Genomic DNA, 22,096 nt, shown 5'->3' on the forward strand with positions numbered 1-22,096 from the left:
GCGACGGCGGCGGCGGCGCGGCGCCCACCTTCGGGCTCTTGGGCTTGACAGGTGAGCGCGGCTTGGCCTGCGGCGACTGCACCACCGGGCGGGCGGGTCCGTGGCCGGCCGCCGGCGAAGCGCCGGTCGGCTCGGTGGCGGCCGGCGCCGCCGGCGGCCGCAGCGGCGCGGTGCCGGCCAGCGTGCCCGGCGCGCGCGGCTGCATCAGCGCCAGACCCGGCTGGCCGCGGCCGGCCGCCTTGACGCGCATCTTGTGCTGCTGCCGCGGCGCCGCCTGCAGGCCCACCGGCAGCGGCTGCACGCCGCCGGCCGCCACCGGCCGCAGCTGCCCCGGCTGCACGTTGGGCAGGATGAGCGGCCGCTGGCCGGCCAGTCGCGGCTGGATGCTGGGCGGCTCGGCGTAGCGTGGCTTGGCGGCCGGTTGCGCCTGCGGCTGCGCCTGCTGCGCCGGCGGCGGCTGCGCCGGCACCGTCTGCGGCAGCGTCGTCATGGTGGTGGCCGTAGCCACGGCGGCCGAGAAGCGCAGCTGGTTCGGGTCGGCCGTCACCTGCGTGGGACGGAAGCAGCGTCAGACACGGGGCGGAGGCGGTGTCAGCTGCGGGGCGCAGGCGGTGTCAGACACGGGGCGCAGGCGGTGTCAGACACATGGCGGTGTCAGACACGGGGCGGAGGCGGTATCAGACACGGGGCGGAGGCGGTGTCAGCCGCGGGACGGAGGCGGTGTCAGCCGCGGGGAGCGAGCGTTCGACGCCAGACTGAGCTCGCCGGAGTCGAACGACAGCTGTTTACGATAGCGCTGGCCGCACGAGGGTGACAGGAAGTAGGAATCAGAGATGGACCGGAATGAGTCAGAACTGAGTTCCGTTGAAGCTGGCTTTGCGCAAATGTTGCTTGCTGGTTCCAAGAAATCAGCGGTCACAAGGGTAACCGTAGCCGTCATTGAACGTTGCAATATCATTGTTTGCAGCGGGCACACTGCAAACCGCAGGCGCGTGTCGGGAATAGGCACATCAACGGCAAGTGATGAGCCAGAGAAAGGTATTACTTCTTCAGGGAAGGTGGAAATAAGTGTCGGCAATTCACGAGATAGTCGGGGAACCCGCAGTAAAATAACAAAAGCTGCCACCGGGGCTAGAGGGGGGGGGGGGGGGGGGGGAGGGGGGAGTACAGCATTACAGGCGTTAGTACAATGAGAGCTTCACTAAACGGGCGATAGCATCGAACGAGTGGACGGCGAACGAAAGACCAGGAGGGAAGGTCAGGAGCACGAGGGAGCGCAAGCAGCGGGACTCGGGACTGACCAGGGTGGCGTAGGCGGCGGCCTCACTGCAGCCGCAGGAGCTCGGAGCAAGGGTCGGTCGGCGCATCCCCATGGCGCCGAACAGCGTGGCCGGCGGCGGACCGGGGCCGGGCTCAGACCCCGGCGCGCCGAGCGAGACAGCCAGACCCGGCAACTGGGGGCGGCGGAGCAGCGGAGACGGACGGGCAGCGGAGACGGACGGGCAGCGGAGACGGACGGACAGCGGAGACGGACGGACAGCGGAGACAGGCGGAGCAGCGGAGACAAACTAACAGCGGAGACGGGCAGACAGCGGAGACGGACGGACAGCGGAGACGGACGGACAGCGGTGGGTTTGGCAGCGGGGACTGGGCCTGCCGCGAGGGAGGCGGCGAGGAGCTGCGGCGGCCGAGCCGGCCGGGGAGGCCAGCTCGCACGCGGCAGCTGTCTGCCACGCCGATACCAACTCGCGGGTGTCTGTTTGCCGTGCCGTTGGTGACGCAGCGACGCTTGTGCCGTTATCGACAGCGTATCGCGCCGACCACATCCGGAGCAGATGGGAATGAGTGTCATGCGGACAGCCGCCGCGGCGGCGAGAGCGGCATTCTGCCTCGGAGCCACGGCACCCCTTTCAAGATAATCGTCCTTGGCCTTACCATCGCATTTATGCGCTCCGCCTGGCGCCAGCTCCTTGTGACCCTGTCATAAGCTCCCAATGGCCCACCGTGACCTTTTTGTGACCCTTCTTTAGCTGGCAGTGGGTAAATAGTGACCCGCCCTCGACCTTCTAGCGACCTGAAGTGACGTGATTACGTGACCCTAGCATCCGCGTGTCATTGGGGCTTTACGACGAACTCAGCTGCAGAGGCTATTTGACGGCGTCCCCTGCCTTTCACCCTGGCAGGAGGGGCGGGCACTGCGGGGAATCGAGCCCCGTGCCTCTGGTTTCCGAGATGCGCAGCTGAGCCACCACACTATTGCTACCGCCAGGACCACCATCCGCCCGGCGGCCTGACCACGACCTCCCTGACACCTTCTGGTGACCGTGCCGCACCCGTGCCGCACTGGTGACCTTCCGCCCGGCCGGCGGCGCCAGCTCACCTGCTGCTGCTGCACCTGCTGCTGGGCGGGCGGGCTCTGCAGGAACATGCCCTCCTGCGGCGCCTGGCCGGGCCCGGCCGCCGGCGCCACCGACGGCCGGATGTAAATCGGGTTCTGGAACAGCGCCTGCGGCATCTGGCCGAAAGCCTGCGGCATCTGACCGAACGCCTGCCGGGCGGAGACGGGCGGCGTCAGGCGGCGTCAGGCGGCGTTAGGCGGACTCGGGCGAGCCCGGGCGGCGAGCGGGGCGGCGCGCGGAGCGGCGAGACCGCGGCCGCCGCCGGCCGAAACTGCACGTCACGCGAGATGTGATTTGCCGGCGTTATCAGATGCGGGACGCGTCGGCCGCACCGGCCACGAGACGACATGAAGCCGCGTGTGAGGATGAGTTGAGGTTTCGGCCGCCGCGGCCGTACCGTCGCATGGCGTCTCAAAGACGTTCATACGCTTCGCCGTTCGACTTCGCTATGTTGCGGGATCGTGGGCACACATATCACGCGCTCGGGCACGAGCACAATGCGTGCAGAACTGATGTCGTGGCGGTCGAGTCAAGTTGAAAACGAAAACGCTTCACGCTCAGACTTCAATCGACAATGTAAGCACACTCCGCCGTGCAAAGGTAAAACCTCATCCGTTAAGTTTTGGCCATTTTGGTTTTGTTACGTCATCTGATTTATCTCCCCATGCTGATTTCGGTGACTCAATCAGTTGGAATTTTCACAAATTTTTAGCCCTTTCTTTAAGCTAAAAGTCTGTGAAAATTTCAACTATTTGTTTAAATATCCGAGCGCAGCATGAGAAGACGAATCAGATGACATAAAAAATGCAAAATGACCAAGAATGAACATGAGCGGTTTTACCTTAGGACGGCAGCACTATTCAAATGAGCCAATATCGTGATCGGAGCAGGACAGGGCCACTGAAAGCTTCATGGCCACACGTTCAGCACTGTTTTCGTCAGCTAGTGAGCAACGGTCACCAAATATGCAAGATTGTTCATGTAGCAAAGGGCGTAAGATTCACTTTTGCGTTGATTCCCTTACAAGACACTTCCTATAGTCAAACCGTACCAGCTTATCAGAAGTAACACCAGAGCAGGACAGTTCAATGCTTATCAAACGAAGATCATGCAGTACCCACACTTTCCGAAGTACCTTCTAGACATCCAAATACATGCCGTCTAGACACCTACGGCCAGACATTCGATGTGGCCTCTGTATCTCACCTGTTGTATCTGTGTGCTCAGGCACGCCGCTGTTCCGTCCCACGCAATCTCACCACGTGCTGCTATCAGCTCCACTTACCCACAACCCGCCCGCCGTGGACACAGCACGGTATCGGCGCTGGCGCCACCTGCTGATGACCTCACCCCAAGATACGGACACTGCCGGACACCGCCGGACACACGTGCTCCCGTGTGACTCCCCCCCCCCCCCCTCCGGGCTTTCTGTTCACCGCTTCGACCACGTCCGGCGCCCAGTCTGTCCGATATTGGGCAATAGAGCAAGACATAGCCGCACAGAATGCGTTGCATCGCCGGGAAGACCTGGCTTTCTCTTCGGATCAAGCGTCCTGGCTTGATGAACCACAGAAGAGGCCTTGCCCACAGTTTTCACGAGGCGTGGTGACGTTAAAGACCTCGGAATCACATGCATCCACAAACAACCCACCAGTTATTGCCAAGGCCTGATGCTCCGATGCACAGTGCCGCTGCACTGCCGCGTAACCATGACGACGGGCCACGGAGGCGTGTCGTCGCCAGCGGACGAGACTGCCCGTAGTCCGGTCTGCCGCGGAGACGGCCCGGCCGCAGTCCTCGTCAGCAGTCCTCGTTACGCTCACACGTCCTCGCCCTCTTGTTCTCCACCCGCTGCATCATCTGCTTACCGTCCCCCTCTAAGCTTCCTCACTTCCCTGCTCCGCTTCGCGTTTCCTCCGCCTCTTCTCTCGTCGTGCGCCGCGCCCTCTCTCGCTCACCTGCAGCTGGTTGAAGATCTGTGACGAGTTGGCGATCATGGGCATGTGGTGCGAGCCCGCCTGGGAAGTCACCACCTGGTGCTGGTGCACGCCAGAGCCGGCCACCGACACCAGCTGCTTGGGGCCCGGCGAGCCGGCCGCGTGCAGCGGCAGCCGCTGACCCAGCGCCACCTGGTGCGCATGCGCGGACAGACGCTCAGGCCGGGCGGCGAGCCACTACAGCGCCACGACATCGAGACGACGGCGGGAGGCGAGCAGGGAGTGAGTGACAAACGGGGGAAGGAACGAGAGGGGGGGGGGGGGGGCACGGCGTCTGGCCGGAGTGAGGCGCTGGTGCGGGGCGCCACAGCTGCCGCTGGCGCCGGCGAGAGCTGATCTAATTGCGCCGACCGGGCCCGGCCGGTCTCGGGCGCCGCGCGGACACTGACGTGCAGCAGGGGCAGGCAGACAGGTCGCGTTCAGACCAGAACTCATCGTGCATTGAGTCTGGATCTACAAGTCACATTAAGTCCGAATCTACTTCGTCACCATCAGCTGCTGACATATCGAGGTGAGGTGACATTTGGCCCCTAAATTTTGTCCTACGTAGCAGGCACGCGCAGTAAGTAGTCTCGTGGCCTAGATCTGCCCCACGGCCTATCAGTCTGCCAATGACTCAGATCCGTCCACGAGCTCTGCCGGGCTCTGCTCCAGCCCGCATCAGCTGCGCGCCAGCCCCGCCGCAGACCGCGGGGACCCCCACGCCGGGGGCGCGACTCGAGGTCAGCGCCCGTCTGCCCGTCGGCCCGTCTGGCCGGCGGACGAGAACCGGACCCCGGAGAAACCCGGTCCGGTCGGGCACGGCAGCCAGCAGCGGTGGTCATGTCGCCCGGGCAGCTCCCCGCAGCCGGCGACAGCGGCAGCCGGGGCCAGCAGGGGGCGGGGGCGGCAGCCGGGCCAACGACGACACCAACAGGCAGCCACAGCTACCGAGCCAGCTACCGCGCGGGCACGCGGGCACAGCCACGGACACGGACGCGGGCACATCCAGAGCGCATGCGGGGTGGGCGGCGGCGCGCCGACGCACCTTAGTCAGGTCGTTGGGCTTCGAGTTGGACGGCAGGATGTTGGCCTGCGAGGAGAGCATCACTAGCGTGCCGTTGTTGGACGTCGGGATGGTCGTGTAGCCGGCCGCCGGAAACGCGCCTGAGGGCACACAGACGCAGCGATGACGTCACACTCCACCGCAGCGGGGCAGGTCATCACCGTCGGCGGTCACGTGTCACGTGCCGCGCGCTGTGACTTCTCCGCGGCTGGTTTGCACGCTTCGGCGACATGTTCGCGAGGCCACACGGGCACGGGCACGGGGGCGACCCCGGCTCGACCGATGTATCTCTCCTGCACCGTAGGCGGAGCGTGGGAGTTGGCGGGGGCTGTGTACGGCCGGCGCACGGACAGGGGGCCAGGCCGCGTCACCCCAGAACAATGCAGCACCAGTGCAAGTCACCGCGGTGCGACTGAGGGGTAGGTGTCGTATCAGAATTCCACGGCATCCTGCCATCTCCCATCGCCCTGCTATCACACGCACTCACGCACAAAAAATCACCGGGCCCACATCCCAGTAAAGTCTGGCACACGAGACAGCTGGCCGACGGCGACGGGAGGGAGGAGGATGACAGAGAAGCGGCGAATGAGTCAGTCCGCCGCGGGCAGCGAAGGGACGGGTCGGCTGGCACGCCACACCAGTGACGAGCCGCCATAGAAAGTACTGCGGCGGCCACGCTGCCTCGGGCGGCGCCGGAGCCAGATGTCAAAGGTGGACCGGTGGGCTGATTACGGAGAAATGCCGCTTGTCGCCGACCACGCTCGCGGGAGATCGCGATCCATGAATGAGTGATCGCCCTGAATGACTGTAATTACGAGGCACGTTCAGGCCGTCAATTTCTCGGGGCAAACGAATTCGGCCTGAAATCTTATCTAAAAAGCTTGTCATCTGAACAGCGTCCCACAGGCCTACAACACGTTCAACCACACCGGCTCCGTCTCGCGCATCCCCGAGCATCGATCGGACCGACCGTCACGGGGAAGCCCCACCACGCCGAGCTCCCGAGCCCTCGCCGAGCCCATCCCACACGCCGCCCGCCTCTGCGCCGCCGCCGCACGAACGAGCCGCGGCGACGTCTCGCGCCGGCCGCCAGGCGCCTGCGTCGCCTCGCACTTGTGATGTCAGCGGCGCTCACAGCGCGGCACGGTCACGGGGTCACAGCCCGGGCGGGTCACAGGCGTCACAGCCCGGGTAGGTCACAGGGGTCGCAGGGCGGGTGGTTCATAGGGGGTCACAGCAAGGTAGGTCACAGGAGTCGCAGGGCAGGTGGTTCGCAGGGGTCACAGCCAGGAAGGTCACAGGGATCAGAGCCCGGGCGGGTCGCGAGGGTCACAGCCCGGGTAGGTCACAAAGGCTAAAGCGCGGGCGGGTTACAGGGGTCGCGGGGCGGGTGGTTTACAAGGGTCGCAGCCGAGGTAGGTCACAGGTGATACAGCGCGGGCGGGTCATAGGTTCCGGGTAGGTTACAGGGGCCATAGTCCGGATAGATTACAGAGGTCGCAGCCCGGGCGGGCCACGAGGGTCGCAGCCCGGTTGGGTCACAGCGGTCACAGCACAGTCAGGTCACTGGCCTCACAGCGCACACCGGCCGCGGACGTCAGCATCACAGCCGCGTTACAGCCGGGGCGTCACCGACCCGGCGCGCCACGCGACCCCACCTCACGCGGCCCGAGCCGGGACGCGGCGACGCAGCAGCGGACCACGAGCGGGGCCAGGATGTGGCCACCCAGCGCACAGCGGGCCAACCGCAGCCGGCGGGCGCACCGTCCGGCCGCGCGCGGCGCACACCGGGCCACGACGCGCACTGCGCAGCCAAAGCTGGCGCGTGGCTGGCGGCTGACGTCCCGACCGTCTGGCGCGCCGCCCCCGTCCGTCCTCCCGCCATCCGTCGAATCGGTTACGCCACCGCCGCCCGGCCGGCCGCCCACGGCGGCGTGACGTCACGGCCCCGTCGGACGCGCCAGCCGTACTGCCGCGTCGGCGGCCGGCGGCGGCGGCGGCGGCCTCGGTCTCGGCCGGGCGTGCGCTGTCTCCGCGACGGCGGGTCACGTCGCCGACTGGTGGAGCGGCGCATTGTCGGGCGGCGTGAGAAGGTCACGTGAATCAGTGGCACGCCGGCGCTCGTGCCGCGTGCGTATTTACCCCGAGATGGCTCCCGCCGGCGCCGGCGACGCGGTGCAAAAACTGGGCGGCACGGCTCGGAAAGCCCCTGTCATTAGCACCCCGTCTGGCCTTCCAGTCGTAACTGGCCGTCCATATGGCTGCGGCGCTTCGTGGAAAAAAGCCGACAGCCTCCATATGGCCGTTTAATGACCTCGACCGTTCAGGCGTCGCCCTGGTGGCAGCCCGTCTCCTGACTGGGTCGGCATGGGCGACGGCTCTGCTCCGCGCCTCTGCCTGATCTGATTTGTTCTGATCTGATCTGGTCTGATCCGATCTTATCTTGACCTGACCTGACCAGGACCTTATTCCGCGCAGGGCCCGCACTTACCGGCAGAGGTGAGCATGTGTGGAAGCTGCGACTGAGTCAGCGGCTTTCCGGCGGCGATCACCTGAGGACAGGCCAACCAAGGTCAGTTGAGGTCAGACGAGGTCAGTGTCGTTGTAGGTCATTGAAGGTCACCATACGTCGGAGGGGCTCACGCCGGGACAGGTCAATGCTGGTCAAAGCAGGCGGCCAGGCGCCATCACAAGTCGCAGCGACAGATTTCCACGAAGGTCACCGAAGGTCACCATAGGTCACCACAGGCCAGCAGAAGCCGTGCACGGCACACTCCGCTCGGCACAGTCGTTCACCAGCCGTCCCAAACCCACTCACTTTCAGACGGAACCCCTGGACCGGTAGCGCGTCAGCGGCCGCCACTCCGGGTCAGCCCGCCGTGACCCCGGAACTCCGAAGCGGACCGGAGTTCTCGCGGCACCGGCTCGTCCCGCCGCCACCCGTTCGCCAGCCACTCTCAAAACAAAACTGCCGCCCCGCCAACCTGTCGCGACTCAACTCTTGGCACGCCGCCAACTGGCCATGAACGGCCGGCCGCCGCGTCGCGACGGCTCAAAATGCCACTGGCGAGCGCGGCGGGCGCGCCGTACCGGCCGGCGCCGGTCGCAGCCATTGTGGCTCTCGCGGCGGGCCCGACCCGGCCAAGTTCACTGGCGAATCGATCAGCGGCCGGGCCGCACAGTCACCCGGAAGGGGTGCGCCAGCAGCCACCCGCTCCGCCGGCACGGCTGGGTGGAGCGGCCAGCGCACGGCCCACACAGGTCGGACAACACGGCCGCCCACGGTCCCGACGACGGGGCACCAGCAGGGGGGGGGGGGGGGGGTCACTCACACCCAGGTAGGCAACAGCGTAACCACTGACATGGGGACAGAGCGCTGGGAGCACTCACGCCCAGACCGTGGGTGGGTACCAGGAACACGAGCGACCAGATCAGGTGCTTCTCACATCCAGACGGGGAGCATCGCACACGCTCGCGCCCATACAGCGTATCGCGGCACTCATCACTTCACGCCGAGTACCAGCAACATAAAACACTCGCATCCGATAGTGAGCACCACCGGCACTCACACCCAAGCAGAGCACTAGAGGCGCTCACAACCAGGCAGGCATTACCAAAAACGTCCAACCCAAAAAAGCACGGGGCACCAGGAGCACCCCGACCGAGAGGGAGCGCCAGCGCGCCCGCCAGCCAGAGAGCACCAGAAACACACTGCTTTCCAAACAGAGGACCGCAAGAACATGCCGCAGCTCACACAAGGCATGCCCGAAACGTGATACATCCCAAACGCCGGGCGGCGGTAAACAGTCACGATCGTTAAGCGCCCGGTATGAGCACGCGGCGCTGCGGAGCACAGAGCACACGGCGCTGCGGGGCACAGAACACGCAGTGCTGCGGAGTACAGAGCACGCAGCGCTGCGGAGCGCGGAGCACACGGCGCTGCGGGGCACAGAGCACGCAGCGCTGCGGAGCGCGGAGCACACGGCGCTGCAGAGCACAGAGCACGCGGCGCTGCGGGGCGCGGGGCACAATGCGCTGCGAAGCACAGAGCAAACGGCGCTGCGGGGCGCGGAGCACGCGGCGCTGCGGAGCACAGAGCACGCGGCGCTGCGCCAACCCGAGCTGGCTAGGCCTTGGTCGCGTCACGAGCCGTGCGACCTCGGACCGGCCCCGGCGCACGCGAGTTGGAGCACGGAACGGCTCGGAACGCGGCGCACAGCACAGAGATCGCATGTACACGCTAAACAACACCCGCGAGAGATCAGGGTCGCTGCCCTGAAACTCCCCAACCGAGCCAGAGCACCCAGCACACCCAGAAATATAGACTTTGAGCATCCTGAACAAGGTGAACGTTGAAGACAATGAGAGGAAGCCTAAGCTTTGTATCCTTGGAAATTCGATGCTTGCTGGCTTACAGGAAAATGCATTCTACACACCTACCATTCGTTGCTTCGGCATTCAATATTTGTCGGCTTACAGGAAAATGTACGCCAGAGTTTGCCCAACTCGTCAAAAGCAACGGTTGTTTGCTGTCAATATCCGTATTGTTCAAACATTGACTCAGCAATGATACAAAGAAGGGAAAGTAGCCAACGTCACGCTCAGAGCGCGGTGACATGGCTTGCACAAAGCACAAATCGTCACCACACGGTGGTGTAACGTCTCTGAGATTGGGGATCAAATCAGGGCTTGGGGGTCAAACTGAAATCCGGAGGCAGCAAACCAACCCGGAAATGGCGTTCTGTATAGGAAAACGTAAAAAACGTATTTCGTGGGCAAAATCGGAGGAGAAATGACAATGAAAATTGAAGGGAACATCATGTTTGACCCCCAGCCCCCCCCCCTCCCCAGACACCACGTCTGACACCAATATCACGTTTGACTGCACACCACTAGTGAGTGAAAAGTGTTCAAGTCAACGTCCTGCTGGCTGGGAGAACGACTCCCTGGAGTAGCGTCTCGTGCCGCGCCGCCTGCCGCTCGGCAGTGCTGCCACCTGCCCTCTGTCGGCGACAAGCAGCGCCACCTACGTACCTGGATAGGACCACCGAGTCCCTGCTGGTGCATCACGTTGCCCATCAGCACCTGGCCCGGGTGGCTGTACAGCTGCTGCAGGTACGCCGAGTTCATCGGCTGCTGGATCACCTGGACCTGCCGCAAGAGGGCGGGGCAGTCAGTGGCCGGGTCAGAAAACAGAGGTCAGAGGCCCCCATGGCCAGGGGGCGAGGGGGGGGGGGCTGCTGCACCCCTGCGGCGTGTGACCATTCTGTCGCCGGTTGCTCAGGTCAGTGACGACAATCACTCGGCAATTTTGGCTTCCCTCTGTCGGCTTGTCTCCAAAATATGGTCATGCACGTGGTAAGAAACGGTACGTGTGCCGGGGCGTCACCGTTTGTATACTCCTAGCGAGCCCGTCGCCCTGTCTCCAATAGTTTCGGATTTTCAGGCGACAACCCACGGAAATGCATGAAAAGGATGGCTTGAATAGTTGAAATTTCCGTTGGAGCTCCTATATTAATTTCTGGAAAGTGCTGCACCGGATGGGTGCCATCGAAGGGCCCATTGCGGGACGGGACGACACGGTGAGGTGCTGGAAAATTAGCGTGAACGGACGATTAACCTGATTAGCTGATGCCAACGATTAGCGCAAAATATTTACCTCGGCGCATCGGCAAACACAGGCAAGACCGCGGCTGGACAAGACACTGCTAATGGTATCCACAACGCTGTCGACCTCTTTCAGCGCCGCCATGCGGCAAAGCCAAGAAGCATAGATCACGTGCCAGCCATCAGATGGCACGGCCCGAGCCAACAGCGAACGAGACTAAATGACAAGGGAGTTCCATGGTTCAGAGTCGAGCATGCACATCTTCCGTATCTTTTAAGGCATATCAAAGCCTAATGGTAGAGCATTCCGATGCAAAGTTTAATGCTTCTATGAGTATTAAACCTGAGAAATTGAGGGGAAAATCGAAAATACTGAAATTCATTTCAAACGCTCCATAGATCATCTCAGGTTAAGCTGTCGCGTTAGCCGACGGTAAGTAAACGAATATCTGCATTGAAATTTGCAGCGAATTCCCCCCAAATATTCAATAATTACCGCAAAACTTTAGCAATTCCCGGCTTGGCGCACAAGACGTACGAAGGTGAACACTCCGAAAACCTGACGTCAAAACTAAGGCTCGGAAAATACCCGCCATGCTTGTCGCAGCCTGGTCCTGGCATGGCCAACTCAGCTCAGCCCTGGCATGGCCACAACATAAGTCAGTCCTGGCACGGCCACTCATTCCCCTCGACACTCGTCCGGCCCGCCATGAATCTCCACCGCCGTTGAGCCGCACGTCGTCAGCGGTCGCCGCCGAAAGAGCGCTGCTCCTCGAGTCAACTCGCCCCGTGTCCCAACGCAGCCAGGCGGGCCTGTCACTCGGCCGCGCCCGGCTCTCCGCCCGACCCACACCACCAGTGACTGATGACGACAGCGCGAGCCCGTCACAGCCGAGCACGAGCCTGGCGTCGCCCAGGCCAACCGAGTTCTGTCGGCGCTTTTGGGAGGCTGGCCTATGCGACCCAACTGGGTACAGGGTCCGCGACGGAGCGACAGACACGCAATCAGGTGGTTTTGCGTATGTTATCATCGCAGTCCGAGAACTATGATTCCCAACGAAGGACGTGCGCTGCAGTTCGTGCATACTGACGCCCTTCATCTCACCCAGCCGCGCCCCTGCCACGTCTGAGGGGGCCCCCGAATGCCGCGGCAAACGCGGTCGCCGGGTGCGACCAGGCGCGCGCGACAGCCGACTATGGGTGGCCGAGGGCAGCGCCCGCTCGGCGCGCGAGGCCATCGCCCGCCCACGTATGCCGCCGGTTACAAATGGACGATCCCGGAGCGGTGAATAGGGCGTCAGCGACGACACGCGAAGGACTGGACTTCAAGCTGACTAAACAAAGTCGCCGCTTGCGAAGGCTGAGCGCGCCCGCCGCGCCTGGCCCGGTCCAGGACGCGTCGGCGGCCGTGACTAGTCACCCCGGTGCCCCCAGCAGGGCCGGCCGCGCCGCGCCGACCGCGGACACCGCTCGGGCCGAGCCCGCCGTCGGCCGCCACCACCCGACACGGAGCGGTGACGCGCACAGAGAGACAGAGAGCGGGGAGAGCGAGCGGGCAGAGCGCAGGAGAGGCGGCCCGCCATCGTGCGGCGGCGGCGCCGTCGGGCCGGCGCGGCGTCGCGGGCGCAGCCGGCGCCGCGGTCCGCCCACATCGCGCGGGCCCCCGGGGCACGCGGCGGCTGCCGCTGTCTCGGCCGCCGCCATTGGCCGCCGCCGGCCGCCGGCCGACCAACCAGCGCGGCCGGCCGGCGGCGCCGCATCGACCGGGGCCCGGCCGTGGCGCGGCCGGCGGACGCGAGCGGCGCCCGCCCACCGGCGCGCCGGCGCCGGCGCCGGCCGCGATGAATGGCTGGCTGCCGCCGCCGGCTGTATCGACCGGCGAGCGGGCCGCGCGCGCCGGCCGGGGGCGCCTGACCCGGCCGGCGCCCCGCCGGGTCAGGCCGGAGGTCAAGCGGCTGCCCGCGGCGGCGGCGAGGAACGCCCCGCCACCCCACGCTGTGACTTCCGCTACGACCGTAGCGGGTGCGACAAACAACAAAAACGCCCCGCGCAAAAAAAAACGCATGACTATGTAAATGTGAACGGGGCGAGAAGGGGACCAACGGCGCTCCTCCACTTCCTCTCCCGGCGTTGACCGTCCGCACGGTTCGTGCCGAGGGAACTGACACAACTGGGGCCGCATCGAAGAACCGCGCCGCCGTCCGCGCGCCGCTCGAGCCCCCCGGCGCCTGCCAAAGCTGACCCGGCCAACCGGCCTGCACCCCGCAAAACACCGCCAACAGCGCCGGCGGTCGCGGCCCGGCGCTGGCCCGGCCTCGCGCCAGGCGAAGAGCAACAGGTGACCGGCCGGAGCGCCGTGTGGACTGGGCGAGCCGCCACCGCGCGCCGGGTGTCGGGTGACGGTGGAGCGCCACGGCAAGCGCGCTGTGGCGGACACGGTCCCCAGGCTTCGGGCTGGACGCGGCTGGTCTCGTGACCAGTGGGGAGGTCGGTAACGATCGCCTTGCCCAGCAGCCATCACACACCGGTCGGTCATTCCCGCCTCGGGGCGATATGGCGCCCATTGCTCACTCCCCGTTTCTCGTTAAGCGGCGATACATGTCCGTCACCGAATTTTCCGAATCGCGGCTGTGCAGGGCCACTTCCGCCACACGGCAACAACGCCTTTGCGTCCTGGCCTGACGCAGACGTGCGTCTTGAGCCGTCTCTCGGGGCCCCTAAATCAAGATCGCTTCGCCTGGAGTCGGGGAGCTGAGTAATTCCGGATGAAGGTCGCACGTCACAATAGCCGTACGAACCCACGAGGAGGTGACTGGGGGGGGGGGGGGGGGGACAGGGGCCATGTATACTTTCCTAGGGTATGATCCCATGGCGGTACATGGAGAGGGTGCCACAATAGTAGGTTTGCCGTCAAACTTTTTGGAACGCTTCCGCGCTTTCCCATTCACCCCTCCCCCCCCCCCGCCCCCTCTGCTTCCGACAATGACTAGGTCGAAGACACGACGCACACTGGAACATGGAGCCTTAGCATAGCGGACGGGCGTTTCCGTCCCGGTCTGGTGCGGGGTGCGACCAGACCGTGGTTCGGGACCGGCCTGACGAGACCGCGGTCCCTCGCCGCGGCTCCGTTCCGGTTGGGGCCAGCCCCTCGGTGCCACGGTCCACGGGAGAGTCTCTCCGCTGTTTGCCGCGGTCCCTCGCCGTGGTTCCGTTCCGGCCGGGGCCCGCCCCTCGGTGCCACGGTCCACGGGAGAGTCTCTCCGCTGTTTGCCGCGGTCCCTCGCCGTGGCTCCGTTCCGACCGGGGCCCGCCCCTCGGTGCCACGGTCCACAGCGAGAGTCTCTCCGCTGTTTGCCGCGGGGCGGCAACCAATCTCGCCCAGGCGCGCCGGCTGCCGCATACCGACCGGCCGGCGGCCCGCTCCCGCACACACACACGCGCGCGGGAGCGGGAGCGGGAGCGGGAGCTGGTATTGATCAGCTGAGGCGGCGGGCCCGCAGCCGGCGGCACGCGGGCCAGAGGCCCCGGCCGGCGGGGGCCGGCTTACACCGCTGACGGTAGCTCACGGGCCAGAGGCCCCGGTCGGCGGGGGCCGGCTGACGCCGCTGCCGACACCAGCCCACCAGGGCCGGGGGATTGTGCCGGGCGTTGTCTCACCAGGCCTATTCCCCGCTGGGGGACTCTGACCACCTCTCAGGGACTCCGATCCACCAGCGCTGGCCTCGAGGGACGTCGGCTCATCAGTCCTCCCACCACCTGAGGAACAATGACCCGCCACGCGTCCCTACGCCTCAGTCACGACCCCTTTCCTACAACAACCGATGACATGCCGCGGCCAGTGACGTCACCGACTGGATCTCCGGTGGGGGAGGTCGACCGCTCGGCACGGCGACGCGTCCTGAGGGGCGGCCAACCGCGCGGCCCGGCGGCAGGCGACAGCGGCCGGCGGCATGGCGTCCAGGGGCCTGTTGAGCTGAGCGAGCAGAGCAGCACCAGGCGAACAGACCTTAATCACAACGTTTCAGGATGATTTTTAGAAGCATGCAACGGCTGCAGTGGCAACATCTCAGATCAAACCGCTTGATTTAGCCGGTATCCAAAAAGTGCCTGCGAGGAGTATCGAACCCACGACCTCACCGTCGTTGGGGACAGTAGTCGAAGGTGAGGCGAGTGTCGCCCTCATCGACACGAAAGGCATAAACAACAGCGCACTGACGGATATAGCGGAATGATTTCGTATCCTTTCGACATGCAAGCGGGCTCCCCAGTTTCCCCAGCGCCACAGCCGTAATCTACGGACAGGTTTAAGGACCGCGGTCGCTCACGTGCTCCTCACCCCCATCCACCGCAAACGAGTCTGTCAACGAATGCGCACGCCAGTAGCCAGTAGCCAGCAGCCACCACGCGGCAGGTGCCGAGGACGGTGCAGCGTGCTATGCTGGCGGCTCAAAAGCCCACGGGGCAAACCAGCCCATCCGCGGCTGGAGGACGCGGTCAGGACTTCCGAGAGCGCACGGCAGCCAGCTGGAGCGCTCCGCAGCCGCCGCCGCTGCACATCACCGCCCCAAACCTGAGCCGTGGCCGCCGCCATCCTGCACGCCACGGCCCTGACCGGCTCGGGCTGACCGGCCAGGTCACCTCGCGACACCTGGCGCGCCCTCCAGCCCGCCCGGCGCCGCGCGGCCGCGCTCCAGGCCGCCAGACCTCCAGCGCGCTGCTCCCGGTCCTGACCGGTTCTGCGCCCTCTCCTGATCGCGGTCGCTCCGTCGGCCGGCGTCGCCGGCCCGGCCGGGGCCTCGGCCCCTCTCGGCGGCGCTCGATCAGCGGACCTGGAGCGGATCGCGGACGGACGCCGCTCAATGGCCGGTGACAGCCGGTAGCGGCGCCGGCCGCCCTTTACGACGCCATTACCACTCCATGAAACCGGCCGAGCGCGAGCGGCGCCGGCCGATCATCACGGCTGAATGGCCGCCCGATGAGGAAAGGATAGCCGATGACGGGACGGGGAGGCCGCCGGGCCGCGTCCCGCCCGTCCCCCGCCGCGGGCCCGGCGAGCGCGCCGTCTATTTCCGTCGGGCCGGGGCCGATCAGCCAGTGCGGATGGTTCCCACGCGGGCGGGAGCGGGGCGCGCCGCCGCACGCCGCAGCCGCTTAGCGCAACAGTGGATGGCCGACTGCCGACGGACAGCGGCTGGAGCCGGGCCGCGTCGGCAGCGGCGGAGCAGGCTCAGTGCGGCTGCCCCGTCCTCTCAGACAACAGCCCGCACCAGTCGTGTACTATTGCCGACTGGAAACAAGAAACGAGGAGAAGTTCACCTGCCAGGAGCTCCTGCTAAACATTGTCAGCGACACCGGCGAGCGTACGAGGGGGGGGGGGGGGAGGGAAGGAAGGAACCCACCAATCAATGGTGCAGACGCGCATCGGAGCCCTCGGGGTCTGACGCCGTCTAAAGTAGGGCCTTACAGCCACACTTCTCGCTGACGGCTAGATATTTTCCCCCTGTACACGCCCCTGGCGGGTCAGTGCTCCTCACTGCTCACAGCACATTTCCGCCCAGTCGCGCCCCGTAGTACTCAGTACCCCCATTTCCGCAGACGTAGTACTCAGGACCCACGCGCCCCTTCCAACGCGTCTCTCGTAGGTTTGTGCCGCTCAAAACCCATCCCATACGCACCCAGACGTACCCTGCACCCTCGCGCCGCTGTACAACTCCCGGCGAATTCCGCCCCTTTCCCAAGTCAGCGCCGACACAAGCGTCGCCTCCTCTCCACGCTTCGAACCTGACAGCCCAGCCGCGTCCGTCGCCTCGCCCCGGCCGCCGTGGCCGCCGTCCCCGGCTGCGGGCGGCTGCCAGCCCTCCTCCTGCACCGCCCGCGGCGGCGGCGGCGGCGGCGGCGGCAGGGTGTCATAATCACGCGCCCCGCGGCCGCCGGCCCCACTTGTCGGCCACAGCGGCGCGGCCGGCGGCGCGCGGCGGCGTGCGTGGCGCTCGCCCAGACCGGGCCGGGCCGGGGCGCGCGGTGGCGGCCGGAGCAGCGCAGCCGGAGCCGCAGCTGGCGCCATTTTCTTCCCTGCAGCCGACAGCGCAGCTCGGGGCGCGGCGGCGGTGGCGTCCAAAGGTCCGGCCGGATTACCGGCTAGCCGCGGCCGCCACCGCATCGGCAGAGGGGGAGGGGTGGGCGAGGGTGGGGGCTACTGTGCGGGCGGGCGGGGGCGGCGGCGGGCGGGGGCGGGCGGGCAGGCGGGCCAGGTGCGGTGGCCAGAGCGCCACCGGAGGTGCGGGCCGAGGTCCAGTGGGGTCCTGTACGGCCGGGTCACGTCCAGTCGGACCCACTCAAGCTAGGTCACGACGGATCAGGTTGCGACAAGCAAGTTCTCCGCTGGGTTTGGGGGGGGGGGGGGGTAAGCTCCGGGCGAGTTTGACTGGGTCGTGTCGGGTCAGCTCAGGCCAAACCAGGCCCGTCCGGCTCCCGCCGAGCGTGTCTGCTCACCTGGGTCGGCATGGAGGCCATGGACGTGGCGACGCCCTGCTGGATCAGCTGAAACAGACATGACGCACCTGTTAACGCCGTCCCTCTCTGCACCACGCGCGCGAGCCCTGCACCCGTGCACAGACGACAGTCCCACCCTGCACCCGTGCACCACACATCCCATTCCTGAGTGCATGAGTGCACCCCCCCCCCCCCCGCCCGCTCGGAAGCACGCAGGTCATGTCCGGCGCGCGGCTGCTCCCGACACACGGCCGCGGCCACACTCCGAGACTCCTGTCCAGCGTCGGTCGGGATTCCGCGAGAGCCGCCGTGAGCGGTGCATTAGTCAGATATGCCGGCTACCACGCGCCGGGAATCCGGCAGCGGCGCGACCCTGCGCGCACCCCATACAGAAGCAGCTCCTCGGTGGAGGTGACCTGTTCGGCTCGCATACGACCGGGCTGGAGGATGCCGGCGTTGGTTGAGAAAAATCGCCGAAAAAACCCGCTCGAGCGAGCGGGCCGAACCGCTCTCGCATTGCGGAGTCATTACGCAAAAACCGGCTGCGCCCAGATTACGAAGCCATTACGCAAAGGCCGCGACTGTTCCCCACCCGCGCACGGCTCGTTATCTTCTGCTCAGGCGCACGACCGTCGCTGACATTCAAGAACCACCAGATCGTCACCGAACGAAATGCACGGCGCTCGCTCACGCACCGGTAGCCTCCACCGCACTCCTCGCTACGACCTATTACAGATTCCAGCCGTGCGTGAGGCAGGGCCTCCGCCCTTCGCGAGAGGCCCCGGGGAGGCGGGGTGCGCCGCCCGGTAGACTGGAGCGTCACGGTAGCCGCTGGCGGCCGGGACGCGGTGCTGCGCGGCCGGCCCGGCTCTCGACTGCGATCTTATCTGATCGGCCGGCGCTTCGCCACATCACGACAGCACCGACACCACTGGTGACAGCTGGTGATCTGATCACCCGCCATCATGGCGGGCGCGACCGCTGCGCCCCGGTACTTCGCTCTCCGCCCCCCCCCCCCCCCCCCCACTCTCTCCCTCCCTCACAGCCCAGCCTCGAGTGCCGGCAGCGGAAATGTATGGAGAGCACTTCCATACCGCCAGCCAGCAAGCTGCGCACAAAACGAAACAAAACAAGCCGCACCCAAAGCCCGCCTACGCAGCCAGCTTCCGATCGCCTTGAATCTAGGTATCTCGCAAACTGATCTCATAGGGTCGGTGTACGGCCAGAACACTGACAGGAACGTAAAGCGCGCTGGGAAACTGGTCGTAGATTGCCTCCGCCACCATGCATTTACAATCCGGTCTTTTCGCCAATCACTCCCGCTGCTGTCTCCAGACAGATAATGCAGCGACCCGTTACATGCAAAAACCGCCCCCGTCTCGCCTACGTTCGCTGTCCGGACCGGGCATGGCCCCGGGGTATCCGGCGCTCAGGTCACGGCTCAACGCCCAAAACAGCAGTCTGGAGCCGCCCCTGCCGGACGGGCACCAGGACCGAGGCCGCCGCTGCTCCGGCCCGCCTCGAGACCCGATCTGCACCCCAGCCAAACCAATCAAGCCGCGTGCCTGTTGGGTACGCCCCTGAGCAGGGGCGGCTCCAGGCCCGTCTTTTCCCGCGTCCACAGAATCGCAGGCGTCGATGGCGTGCCAAACGCTCGTCAGCGCCGTTCTCAGCACTCAAACCGCGAAAATTGGTGGGCCTGCCAACCAGGGGCATCCCCCCACACGATCAGTCGTCGCGCAGCTGTTCCTGGGTATGCCTTTGTCCGCCTCTCTCCAACAGCCGCCGCGTGGGGACTCCGCGGCTGTGCCCAAGTCCTCCCTGGCCAGCCGACCTGGACGCGCCTCTGCTCTGCCACGCTTCCTCGATAAACATCTCCCCAGGCCGGCAGCCCGGCGGGACGGCCGGACCTTCTCCCCGGCCGCGCGGCCGGCGTGGGAAACACGAACCTGCTGACAACGACGGCAAGGGCGAACCGGCCGCCCACCGCGCTGGCAAAATGGCCCTAGCCGACGTGGGCCGGTCGGCGGGCGGCGGGCACGAGACAGTAATGACGCGCCGCCACGCCACGGCCGGCGGCGGCGGCGGCGGCGGCAGGCTGGAGACCTCGCCGGCACGTCCAGTACCGCCGCCGACCGAGCAGCCCCTGACTCTCCAGCGCTGAGGATGACGCTCGCTAGGCCGCGCTCCGTCACCCCCCCCCCCCCAGCCTGCTAGCGTCGGCCGGCAGGCAGCAGCGCCAGGCGAGCCAAACCGAGGTCGTGGCTGAACAACAGCCGGCCGGGGCGACGCGGCGGGGTCGCCCGAGCCACGGGCGACGGGCGGCCACCGGCCAGCGCTCCTTCCCCTCACCCACCGGCACCGCTAATCCGGGCGGGACGGCAGGAGGGGGTGACCCGCCGCAGGGACGGGGGGTGGAGGCGCGACAATGGCCGCCCGCCGGCTGCGCCGCCGCCGCCGGCGCTGGCCTGCTCCCCCGCCGCGCCGAGTCGAGCCGCGCGCTCGCTCAAACAAAGCCCGGCAGTGTGGCAGCGGCCGCCGCCGCCGGGCCCCCGAATCAGGCCAATTTCCGGCGGTGTCGGCTGCCGGCGATAGCGCCGCAGTCGTCCGCTCCCCCGTCGCCCCCGTCGCCGCCTCACGCTCCCCGGCGGCAGACGGTTCGCGGCCTCCGCCCGGGCCGCCGCTATTTAAATCCAGTGGCGGCCGGCGGTTCCATGGCGGCGGCCGGCCACGATGGCGGCGCGCCGCTGTTGCCAGGCGGCCAGCGCCATTTTTAATTGGCCGGGCGGGCGGCGGCAGCGGCGCCGATCGCTGCTGCCACCTGGCGGCGGTGACCTTGACAAGCCGGTCGGCGCGGCACAACACAACAGCGCGCCGCCGCCGGCCGCCGGGAATAGCGCGTGCCGACGGCCGGCCGCCGCGCCGCGCCGGCAGACGTAATTCATTGCAGCGCAGCAGCAGCGGCGGCGGCGGCGAGCACAAAGGCGACCAGGTGACCGACCGCCCGCGCGGCCGGTCGGCGAGACGGCGAGACGGCGGGTCGTCGGCCGGAGCTGCGCAGTGCGCGGGCCCGGCAGAGAAGAGCGCCTCTCAGTCACGCCGCCCCCGCCGGCACGGGAGGCGGCCGCGAGGGGCCGGGCCACCGGGGCCGCGCCATGGCAACGGCCCGCGCCGCGGACAGCGCCGGACCTAAACAAACCGCAAATACCGCACATAAACACGCGGCGTCTGCGAGCCGACGGCGGCGGCGGCGGCGGCGGAGGCGTGATGACGGCCGCGGCAGCCGCCACTGGCCGCTGGCGGCCGCCGCGGCGAGTCGCGGCGGCGCGCGCCAGGTGCGCCACGGCGGCCGGAGCGCCGACTCCGCCCCCTCGCACTCCAAGGTCAGCGGTCGGCGGCCGCAGCCATGACGCCTCCCGAATTTAGCAGGGGCGCTGCCGGCCGGACGGCCGACGGGCGCCGCCGCGGCAGGTGCCGCCCGCTGCTGAGCACGTGGGGAGGGGGCGGGCACACGCCGCGGCGGGGGAGAAGCCGGCCAACGGCGGGGCTCGTCTCCCACGTCTGTGGAAAAAAATGGCTCAGTGCGTCGCCAAGATCAGCGCCAGACAGGGTCGGCGACCTTTGCCCGGATGATGCAGGGTCGGCGACCTTTGCCCCGATGGTCCAGGCCGCTTGTCTGTGGCGCAAGGTCGGGCAACGGCAACGTTACCTACTAACGCGGGGCGGGTGTCATGTGTTTGACCCAAAGGTGAGCTGGAAAGCTTAACCGGACTAGCACGGTGCCTGCCCTCCGTCTCTAATGAGACTCCCACACGCCGAGCAATGAAAGCACTTGTGCAGAGGTTCGGGAAACATAGACAGGCCTGGGAAGCCCATCGGGAATACTGCGACACTCCCCAACCCGCGACGGACTCCCCGGCCTACACTCGGGGCTGTTCACGGCTCGCAGTTGGAGGACGGCTCGAGCTCCGTCGCCGTCGCGTTCCGGTCTGCTGGTGCGTGGAAGTGCGCCGTTTGTCTGCCGTCTCCGCTGTCTGGCGGTGACGGCAGCTTCGCCAGCGTTTGCCGCCTCATCCTCCATGCACGCCCTGACCGCGAGGCCCCCGCGCGGCCACGGCCGCCGCCGCCGCCGCCGCCGCTGCCGCCGCCGCCGCCATCGCCGCCCGACGTGATGGTCCACCGCCATGCGAGTTCGGGGAAGCGAGGCGCCGGCCGGGTCAATTATGGGCCGTGTCGGGGGTACCGGGCTGGCACGCACCGCCGGCGGCGGCGGCGGCGGCGGCGGCGGCGGCGGACGAGACCCAGCGGGGGAGGGGGGGGGGACGGCGATTGGAACAGAGCGGCGGCGGCCGCTGCGCCGCTGGGTGGGCCGCGGCCGGGCTGTTCCGCCTCGGCCCGCGACCACCGGGCCGCGTGACCCGCGGCGGAACAAAGGACCGGGGCCAGACGTCCCCCGGTCCCGTCAGCGGCATCACGCCGCTGCGTCCGAGCTCCGCGCTCCCGTCCGTAGCTGACCAACACCGACGCGTGGCGGCCCCGCCGAGCCGTCCGCACGC

The 22,096-nt window shown here is 66.9% G+C and overlaps 1 protein-coding gene across 1 annotated transcript; it reads right to left on the reverse strand.

Moving 5' to 3' along the window:
* Positions 1–204: 204 nt before the first annotated feature.
* Positions 205–17,585, reverse strand: LOC119105312 (nucleosome-remodeling factor subunit BPTF). The gene is made up of 8 exons (XM_037228779.1): positions 17,541–17,585; positions 10,476–10,592; positions 7,933–7,993; positions 5,424–5,542; positions 4,358–4,528; positions 2,381–2,548; positions 378–547; positions 205–274 (listed from the first exon to the last, which is right to left on the reverse strand). The coding sequence occupies exons 1-8, from the start codon at positions 17,559–17,561 to the stop codon at positions 205–207; spliced, it is 897 nt and encodes a 298-aa protein (XP_037084674.1). The 5' UTR covers positions 17,562–17,585.
* Between the last annotated feature and the right edge of the window lie 4,511 nt (positions 17,586–22,096).

This window comes from Pollicipes pollicipes, unplaced genomic scaffold, assembly GCF_011947565.3.
Source record: "Pollicipes pollicipes isolate AB1234 unplaced genomic scaffold, Ppol_2.1 Scaffold_6138;HRSCAF=7277_pilon_pilon_pilon, whole genome shotgun sequence".
NCBI classification, from domain to species: domain Eukaryota; kingdom Metazoa; phylum Arthropoda; class Thecostraca; order Pollicipedomorpha; family Pollicipedidae; genus Pollicipes; species Pollicipes pollicipes.

Coding starts and splice junctions, on each gene's coding strand:
- LOC119105312 (XM_037228779.1), bottom strand. CDS start 17,561: ATGGCCTCCATGCCGACCCAG. Junction 10,593..17,540: donor TGGCCTCCATGCCGACCCAG/GTGAGCAGACAC, acceptor CTCTTGCGGCAG/GTCCAGGTGATCCAGCAGCC. Junction 2,549..4,357: donor AGATCTTCAACCAGCTGCAG/GTGAGCGAGAGA, acceptor TCCGCCCGGCAG/GCGTTCGGTCAGATGCCGCA.